This window comes from Colletes gigas, unplaced genomic scaffold (genome assembly GCF_013123115.1).
Source record: "Colletes gigas isolate AHSC1104 unplaced genomic scaffold, ASM1312311v1 Colletes_gigas_Sc00012, whole genome shotgun sequence".
Taxonomy (NCBI): domain Eukaryota; kingdom Metazoa; phylum Arthropoda; class Insecta; order Hymenoptera; family Colletidae; genus Colletes; species Colletes gigas.
Window position 1 is genome coordinate 9,502,049 of NW_025106641.1, and position 10,080 is coordinate 9,512,128.

The 10,080-nt window shown below is 34.0% G+C and overlaps 1 protein-coding gene across 4 annotated transcripts; it reads right to left on the reverse strand.

Moving 5' to 3' along the window:
* Window positions 1-152: 152 nt before the first annotated feature.
* On the reverse strand, window positions 153-6,660 carry LOC122398761 (bestrophin-4-like). 4 transcript variants are annotated; one of them, XM_043398922.1, is made up of 11 exons: window positions 6,439-6,660; window positions 4,822-4,954; window positions 4,442-4,741; window positions 4,063-4,197; window positions 3,832-3,998; window positions 2,671-2,828; window positions 2,368-2,598; window positions 2,163-2,243; window positions 1,946-2,097; window positions 1,732-1,869; window positions 153-1,642 (listed from the first exon to the last, which is right to left on the reverse strand). In XM_043398922.1, the coding sequence occupies exons 3-11, from the start codon at window positions 4,618-4,620 to the stop codon at window positions 865-867; spliced, it is 2,019 nt and encodes a 672-aa protein (XP_043254857.1). In that variant the 5' UTR covers window positions 4,621-4,741; window positions 4,822-4,954; window positions 6,439-6,660; the 3' UTR covers window positions 153-864. The 4 variants fall into 4 exon arrangements, with proteins under 4 accessions (XP_043254857.1, XP_043254858.1, XP_043254860.1 ...); XM_043398923.1 differs by having other exon boundaries at window positions 6,306-6,660; XM_043398925.1 differs by having other exon boundaries at window positions 6,620-6,658.
* Between the last annotated feature and the right edge of the window lie 3,420 nt (window positions 6,661-10,080).

Here is a 10,080-nt window from a genome sequence, read left to right on the forward strand (position 1 = left end):
TTCCTAAAAGTAAAATGTAATAATATGCACAAATCAGAACTTTTTAATTAAGGCGTTTACTGCACTTTTAAAGGTATGTATCAATCCAGATGGAAACGGTATCCCTTTAATTATTTAATACTAAACTTGTACATGTGGTAATTTAAAGAATCGATTAAATCGTTTTTTTATATATAATTGGAGAATTAATGTGCATGCGCATTAAATGTTGATGCAGCTTTTGTATAGTCTAAATATTTTTAGTGTTTATTAATTCGACAATATATATATTCTGAATATGTGATTACATTTTTTTACATTTTAACAATATCTTACGCATGATATCAATGTTGTAATTATTAAATTTAATATTATTCCCTTAATGTTGTTTAATATCGTACTAAAACGATAGTAAAAAATATTAATTTCTGATATCTGATACTACGAAAAGCGGCATTGGTTTTCCTTAAGTATAATTATACCGAAGGAATTACGTCACTTTGATTGCGACAAAACAGGGGGTACTTTTACGAATTTTTTTATTTTTGGTCCGACACGTCAGCACTTATACATAAACTATTACTTTAAGCATCATATTTTTGTAATTATTACGATTTTTCGATGGGATTCGTTCTTTATTATTTTGAAAAAGTAAAACCATTATTTTGTAACAAAAAATGTGAACCTTTTACCGTAAAGGTGACGTAAACCTTTTATGCGATAACATTGAAATATACATACATATATAAATAATGAATGAGATTTGTATGAAATGTTTGGTCAAATTATGTCATTGAACAACAAATGGTAACAAATTTCTACATTGTTTTACATTCTCTACACTTCGTAATTGCTATCACATGTATACATTTTCGAGTTTTAGTCTTATTTTCCTTTATCGGTGGAATTTATGTCGTCGTCGTGTTTGTCTTTGCTTGTATTCAACGAGTCATTGTCCAAGTGTTTCAAATTTGGCGAGCTCCTCGTTTGACACAATACTTCTTCGATCGCTAGCACGTCGTCTCCCTTTTTTCTATGTTGCATTTTCATAATTTGTTTCCATTGTATGCCTTTCTTTTTAACAATCTCCATCGATTTGTGTCTTCTCACAACTCGCTTGAGACCTCTGCCCTGCGGTGTTGCGCACAGTAAAGTTGATAAGTTTGTTTCTGGTAGTTGTAAATGACACGCGTCGGCATGAGATTCAGACTGGCATGCATTCGAACGAGGACTATCATTTGTAAACGTACTGAAATTATTAGATGGATGCATATTCTCGAAATCACAGTGTCCCTCCGTTCTTGCAGTTTGATCTGCAACTAAGGTTTCTAACGAGGGTTGGTACGATACACTTGGAGCATACTCCTTCCACGGGTTAATATCATGACTATATACTATAGGCGTGTCAATAATTTGTCTGACAGATTTTGATAAATAGGATCCATTAGATGAGGGCTGCATAACGACTTTGGGGCTTCTAGATATCGTAAAAAATGGTTTTCGATTCGGATCGATTCGCGATGCCGAATACTTCGCGAAGGATGAAACTCTCTTCACCGGCTCGTCAAACGACGACGACGGTTCTTGAAAATCAAATTGTAAAACTGTTTCAGGACAACTTTGAGCAATCTTCGTAGGTGTATCAGGGCGCCGGCTGATCTGGCTGAAACAAACGAATCTAACTTAATAAAATTCCATTTGCGCGAAAAGTTTATTTTCATTTAATTGCAGAAATGTTTCGAAAAAATTTACCGTGTTTCGCTTAATGGGCTATCATTATTATGAGTAGCTAAACTTATACTCGATGTATGAAGTGACTGTTTCATAACTTCCTCCTCTTCTTCTTCCATAACATTTGGTAAGAACATGCTTTGTTTCTCTTCGGGAACACTATAAACACGAATTAATCATTTACCGTTCGATCTATATTTTAAAGAATTGTTTTATAAATAAAAGAAATACTAACGTCATATTTGCCACACTGCCACGATATGTTTTCTTCTTGTAAGCCGCCGCTGCTTCCGTATATGGTAGAACCAGATTTTCATCGTCGAAGTAAATGTCCTTAACTAACGGCGGACATCGATTCATAAGAGTATCCACTCCAAGATACGATACCTAAATTTATTTAGAAATAAAAAGTTACATAAAAACGGTCTCGAAACGAGAATTAAACTAATTACCTTAGTATGACGATCAATTATCCAATTTAATTCAAAATCCTCGTCATCGTCGCCAAAGGGATTAATTAATTGTTCGGCTACCTATTAAAATGCGATTCGATTTTTTGAATGATGTTCAAAGGACAATGTTAAAAACAGACGAATATCGTAAGTCATCGGGAATCAAATTTATTCGTGAAGCGAATGCAATAAGACAAATAGATACCTTCAATAATCCTACGAAGAAGAAGAACTGCAAAATCGTAAAAACAGGTACATAAACGTCGATCTGCAATTGGAATTGTTTTTCTTTACCGTCGATGTATTGGCGAGCTATTAAAGCAACGGCAAAGAAACTGTATGTTGCCAGTGTCACCACTTGCGTGTATACTAATGGAATAGATATCCAATCATAGCTCCATAAGAGGCCACATTTTGTGCGAAATTCATTAAATTCCTGTAATTAACATTGAATTATAAATTGTTGTCTTTAGCTGGATTAGTTAGCTTTCATTTAATTTCATCGTACCTCCATAATTAATTTTAATCCCTGTGGATCAGGAATTCTCTGTCTTTGACGTGCCTCCTTTAGAAGATTGATGAACCAAGTGCAAGGGATCCAATAAGTGTTGAACTCTAAACTTGGTACAGCCAGAAACAATTCCAATTCTAATGACGTCATAAATCCTACAAAATATTAACAATACATTAGTGACATACTAATTACACTATTAGTGGTAATTGTATTTAATAAAGATGTATTCATAAATCTTACGAAATACTTTAAAAAGCTGATACGTAAACATATACAGAGTGTTCAGGCCATCCCTGGGAAAAATTTTAATGGGAGATTCTAGAGGCCAAAATAAGACGAAAATCAAGAGTACCAATTTGTTGATGGAGGCTTCGTTAAAAAGTTATTAACGTTTAAAGTTCCGTCCGAAGTGAATTTTTTTTCTCGAAAATGTGCAGGATTTCGAGGGTATGTCTATTCACCAAAAATGATTGTAATTGACCCCTGCAACCGAAAATAATTTTTCCAGAACGATTTGAGATTTTTAGTTTTGTCGAAAAATGTCACACCTTCTCGAATTTTTTTCTAAGAGGTGGGTAGGATTTCGGGGATATGTCTATTCACCAAAAATGATTGTAATTGACCCCTGCAGCCAAAAATATTTTTTTTAGAACGATTTTAAATTTTTGAAGTTAATTTTTTAATAACTTTTCAACGAAGTGTCAATCAAGAAATTGATATTCTTGATTGTCTCTCCCATTAAAATTTTTCCCAGAGGCGGTCGAACACCCTGTATATATAAATAAATTTGCTTTAGCATTAACAAAAATCTAAGTAAAATTTCACTGTGCATAATATCATAAAAAATGTTAACTTTCTAACAAATCAAACTTATTGTGAAACAAAAATAATACAAAAAATGTAATTAAGGTATACCCATTGCGCAGAGTGTTTTAATTGATCGGAAAGGTATTCTTTTTACAGTTGAGAATGTTATATCATTGAATCCACCAGTTTGTCATAGGTCTGGCCTTATCAGTCTAATTTTCTTCAACGTAAGTAAATTAAACGCGTCCTATTTGAGCGCGTGCTATGGGTTAAAATTAGTACGTTTACGTTAGAAGAAACCTTGTTTTAAAGTAGAGTTTCTATTTTAATAAATATTAAATAATTTACCAAACTCAACGACGTGTTCGAGCGTTGGAAATCGTTTTTTCACTGCCGAACTGATCGATCGCAAAACGAGTATTAAAGAAAGATTTAAGTAACGCATGAGCGCTCTTCGAAGCATACGACTGTACTCGTCGTTCCCCGTAACATATAACGCAATTAAATGCATCGCTCTGTAAAAACATATTCGTATGAAATATTACAACAGGTGATCGGTCATTCATTCTCGAAACTCACTTATCAGGCCAAGGTATCGCTTGGTATTGTTGCCACCACCTCTGAGCAACGTAGGATACGTAGAATCCAAGAACGAAACTTAATGGAATTAAATTAATAAAATTATCACAATAAAGAACAACCTTCTCGAAGTCCCTGGAAAAAAGTTGACTTTGAAAGTTTCATTCGTTTTCTAGCTCGTCCTTTTCATTCCTAATTTATGTTTTAACTAGCGATAGGTTCATTATCTATTTACGAGTATTTAAAAATTAAATATTTGAAAATAATTACTAATGTTGGTAAAAGAAGTTGATATATTTCTTTTGAGATAACGAGATTTGATCCTATCGCTGTTAATAGAATTGATATTTAACGAAAAGTATACTGATCAATTGCACACTTTTTTTGTGCTGAAGTAAGTAGATGCCGGTAGATAGTAGACAACGCGCCAAAAAGCATTAGAAATAGGATAAGTTCCCTGTAGATTAGCTTGTAAAGTGAACCTTTCCGCATAAATAAGAGTTTGGTGAATCCACATCTTGTGGAATTAGCGATTTGAGACTGGTACGAGACCGTCATTTTTGTTCATTCGGTAATTGTCAGTTTCGTAATGAAAGTTCAATTCAAAACAAAGTAACTTTGCCGTAAGAATAATAATTTCCTCCTTTTCATTGTTATTGTAAGCTTCGCCTTAAGTAACCTGATAACAACGATTCGTTGAATTACAATTTTTCTAAGTTTAATCGAAGAAGTGACTTAAAGCTTGGTATCAATTTGTACCTGAAGCTTAGTGGAATGAAAATGTGGTAGAATAAAGCATTGTCTCGGTTTAATATAAAAGGTTCACCGTGTCAGCTATCCACAATGTTTTGTCCAACACAGAGTTCACTATTTGTAAGCCCATTGTATATACCTGTGAACAAATAGGTAAATAAGATTAATTTTTTTTAAATTTCTCAAGATTTTGTCAGATGTTACGATACATTTAAAAGTTCGTATTATATGTCTACTTGTGGAAAACATAGAGGAATGACATAGTTGTTACGTCGCGAAGAGAACGTCATTATTCAGACAAGAATCGTCGTCTGGTGATGTTGGCTGTAGAGTTTTTCGGTCTACGCACCGTAAATAATGCCGAGTTGTTTGGGAGTTCCGCCAAAATGCACCGAAATAGTTAAATATAACTTTGGATATTGGAATAACTACCGCTTGTCTAAACATACAATTCGCGCGAGGCTCCTGAATATACAATTGAAACGACCGACTAAGCGTTAATTACCGATGCGAATTTATACATATACGATACGACTTCTAAATATGTTTAAGAGAATAAGTATTTAGTAGGAATTTTAATGAATCAAAATTCGAAATGATTTGTTTAGAATAATGGGGAGGAAGATGAACGAAATGTTAAAATTTAAAAATCAATTGTTCAGTCACAGTTTCAATCGTCTGATTCTATTTGTGAGTAAATGTTATAGACAAAGTAACATTTTGCCTGCGAGTGTCGCAAACGTACATACATATAGGATATGACCCGTTTGCGTACCGTCATTATTCTGTCTAACAGATTGTCTGACGGACACAGGATGCTCCTCGAGGGAACAGTCTAAAAATATGTTGGACAGAAGCATGCGACATTGGCCGAACTTCGAAATGCTTCCGTTCAGATTTCGATGTAATGGCACAGCTTGAGTCAGTTTGAACTAAATCAAAGCGGTTTGTTCTTTGTAGCAACCTATTTAAGAGTCTATAAAAGAAAATGTAACTTTCGAATCGTACACAGCAGAATGCAACAAGACGTCCATTTTGTTTTTTTACAGTGGAAGATTAATGAAAAGCACGGTGTATAAAGTAACCAAGCAGTCTGGAACTGTAGATTTGTATAAAAGTTGAATGAAATTCTTTGATATCGAGTTTCGAAAAGTTATTTTTGTGATCACTTTGAGTAGCGTTTTCAAAAGTGGGAGGGGTTCTTACATTACAAAGGAGGCGCGAAAGAAAGTTTGTAACGTAGAAAGATGTGGATAATTTAAACATTTTCTCTTATTTTAGGAGGGCACCTTCTAAACGTGTCGTTACCATTGTTATATTAATTATTATATTATGCGGATACGATGTAACTTTGACGATGAGATTTTTAGTAATGGAACGAAGGAAATAATAATTAAAATTTTCGATTTGGTGCTTAATAATATCACATTTTGCCTCGATCGATTGGTCTGTAATGATATAATAAAAATTTTTCACACACATCTTCTTACAATTTTTTTCGTTGTTAAATGTTGATCACAGACTATACGCCGTGTATGGAGGGTTGTTGATAATTATGCGTGTTAATCATGCTCGCAAAACGTCCATAGACGTTCACCGCACGCGTTATGTTCATTCACTAACCGCTCGAAAGTTCGAGACCGTTGCACTCGAAGGATTAAATTGTTGGTTTCCAATTAATTACAATGTGCGCAATATAATCGATGCGTTAACACACGATGCTTTTGTCACGATTGTATTATAGTTAAAAATTAATACGTATACTGCCGCATCACTGTCCCTGTGAATTACTGTAAATATTTACTGTAAACATTTTGTTGTGCGTGAGCGCAGATATTGACACGAAGCTCGTTAGCAGCAAACTGCTTCGCTAAGAAGATCCGCATCGTCATTGCGAATGTTAACATTGAAGCTGGTCAATTCTGATCTGATGGCAGATACCCAAATCTAAAAGGGTTCGAATGTCAAGCTCGTATCAGCAGACACTGTAAATCCACACCTGTCTTGCTGGAATTTGTTCCAATTCAATGTCCTTCGGTTTGCATGAAAAATTAATTGTTTTTAGTTAGACTATGTTATTTTAGTATTGGCGAACGGTTGAAATTCTGTATAAAAAAAAAATGTAACCGACATAGATGTATTTTGCGATACACCAAATTTTTTTAGCAATTACAATTAAATATTCTTTTTATTTTTAAGTATGCAAATATCTATGTGCACAGACGAGATATAGAATAAACATTGGGGGTTCGTGAGCCCCCTTACTATTTCTGTGTCATTTCCAACGTTATCGGTTCTCATTGGAATTCGAAGTTAGCGCCTCTAGTGGTTGGAATTAAGACTAAATATTGCCACATTTAGTTTATTTTATAGCTGATAGCGTTTTATTAGAAGAGTTATTTTATATCTATTATGTGTAATATTTTACTATACAAATTTACAAATATTCACAGTCGTTGAGAATGTTTCTGCTGATGTTACCGACCCCAATGATCGGGTAAAATATGATTCTCGGAGCCATTGCCTTTAAACACAGAGTGTGCTGTAATACTATTGACTTTTTACGAGATCAGTATTTCGATTAGTTAGAACACAACCTCGTGTTCAATCGGCGGTGTAAACAACACTTAATAAGTCATTAAATTATTGCTTATAAGAGATATATTTATTCCAAAACGTGTGATTTAGAATCAGTTAGTGCTACCAAATGGAAAATGTCGACAGCTTTGAGATATTCCAACGTTACAATCGATTATCGTTACAATGAATAAATTTTAATAAAACACGTATCATATTTCTTTTTGACAATTATTAAATAATCAGCTAGTGAATTAAGCTAACCTTGACTATCGTTTTATGTACCCAGAAAGTAAAAGAATAAAATTTATTCGTTTTGTTAAAAGAATAGAAAAATTCGTCGATCGATAATCGAATGGGAACGTTCGTCGTCTCACGTACGCACTCTATGGCTAAAAAATGTAACTTTGTGCATCGTAATTTCGTATAATCGTAAAAGTGAATAATGTGAACGAGTTTTCATTCATCAGTATGGTTCTACAGTCAAGGTATTTACGTTGTTCTAGTACATACCGCTTATCCTCGTTCTTTTTTTTTGTATCCGCGGTTTCTAGTTGTGGCATCCGTCGTTTCGCGAATTAACGTAGTTTCGAAAACGAGGCTCAACCTTCCTTTTCGAAATACAAGCTTCGGGAAACATCGGGAGCGCCCCCACTCTCCAGCCTATTTCGCGAACGTTACTCGGTACAGCGAGCGGTCGCCATTACTATTGTAAAAATTGGCGGGGTAAGACGTGTCTGATCGTGTCCAGACCTGTCGCCGTTTCGCGACCGAGGTGTGTATTTCTAACGCTCTATTTCCTCATTATTATGACTCGCGTTTACTTTCTGACGATCCTTTTGTTTAAAATTAATATATTTTTGCGTAAAATTGAGCGGGAATTATGGATAAAAGTAAATTGTATTTCGTACGTCTCCTTCGATATCCAACCGGCGTCGATTCATAATATCTCTGTAAACGAAATTATGTATCTCGTAAATATTATTTCGTGTTCCATAATTGCTTAATTCTTATCAGACATGATTAGTGTAATGCATTTGACTGTAATTTCTATTATATTTCTGTTACAGTTTCTGATCGGAATTCGAAGTGGAAGGAATTCATTTTGAAATAGAAGCTTCGGCAATCATCGGATTCCTCCGTATTAATTCGCGAGCGATGCTGGGTACGGCGATTGGCCGCCATTTCTATTGTAGAAATCGGTGTGACGAGACGTGTTCGAACCTGCTCCGACACGTCAAGACGTGACGACTTCTCGCGAACAAGAAGGTACGTATTTCATCATTAATATTGCTCGCGTTTACTCTCTAACGGTGCATTTGTTTAAAATTAATATATTTTTGCGTAAAATTGAGCGGGAATTGTGGATAAAAGTAAATCGTATTTCGCACGCTTTCTTCGATATTTAATCGGTGTCGATTCATATCTCTCGAAACAAAATAACGTATCTTGCAGACATTATTTCAAGTTGAATTATTGTTTAATTGTCGTTAGACATGTTTACTGTAATGCATTTGACTGTAATTCCTATTTTATTTCTGTTAGTTTCTGATCGGAATTCGAAGTTGAAGGAATTCATTTTGAAATAGAAGCTTCGGCAATCATCGGATTCCTCCGTATTAATTCGCGAACGATGCTGGGTACGGCGATTGGCCGCCATTTCTATTGTAGAAATCGGTGCGGCGAGACGTGTTCGAACCTGCTCCGACACGTCAAGACGTGACGACTTCTCGCGAACAAGAAGGTACGTATTTCATCATTAATATTGCTCGCGTTTACTCTCTAACGGTGCATTTGTTTAAAATTAATATATTTTTGCGTAAAATTGAGCGGGAATTGTGGATAAAAGTAAATCGTATTTCGTACGCTTTCTTCGATGTTTAATCGGTGTCGATTCATATCTCTCGAAACAAAATAACGTATCTTACAGACATTATTTCAAGTTGAATTATTGTTTAATTGTCGTTAGACATGTTTACTGTGATGCATTTGACTACAATTTGTATTTTATTTCTGTTAGACTCTGGTTGGAATTCAAATACGAGGCACGGTACCGGCAACCGGAATGGCCGCCATTACACTTGAAAATATTCAAATGGTGTCATTTTCAAACGGTTCAGTAAGGATTGGTAAAATTTATATATATTTTATTATTTTTATCGTTTTATCGATTTATTATTTGTCGAAAGTGTGAGATATCAGTGCTGAGATTGAATAATTGAGTTTAAATAATAAACAATCTTTTAAATTACTTTATAATCGATTTCGATTATGTGGCAAATTAAATAGGAATTAATTTGCTTATTTTATTGCATTTTGATCGCGATTATATATTTCTGGGTGACAAATATTTACTATTTTTTCCAAATTTATCATTATGAATTGTTCCAATTGTTATTTACGTACAATTTTCTATGCAAGTTGAGTAAAACATAGAAATTGCGTAATTATTATGTGCTATTCAGGCACAATTAAATACCAAACTTTAATTTTTGTACGTTTCAGAACGTTTATAAAAATCGAAATATATATTAAAATTCAATTCAGTTAATACCATTACACTTACGACTCTAATAAATAAAAGCTGATATATAATATTTTTAAATCCAACAATTATTTTATAATTGATTTCATTAATAATATTTTAACATTTATAATTGTTGAGAAAATTTAAGTTTTACATTTCTG

Excerpts from the sequence above, each read along its gene's own strand:
- LOC122398761 (XM_043398922.1), bottom strand. The coding sequence starts at position 4,620 with ATGACGGTCTCGTACCAGTCTCAAATCGCTAATTCCACAAGATGTGGA. Across the intron at positions 3,999-4,062 it reads GCGATACCTTGGCCTGATAA|AGCGATGCATTTAATTGCGT; the intron begins GTGAGTTTCGAG and ends ATGTTTTTACAG. Across the intron at positions 1,870-1,945 it reads GGCAGTGTGGCAAATATGAC|TGTTCCCGAAGAGAAACAAA; the intron begins GTTAGTATTTCT and ends TCGTGTTTATAG.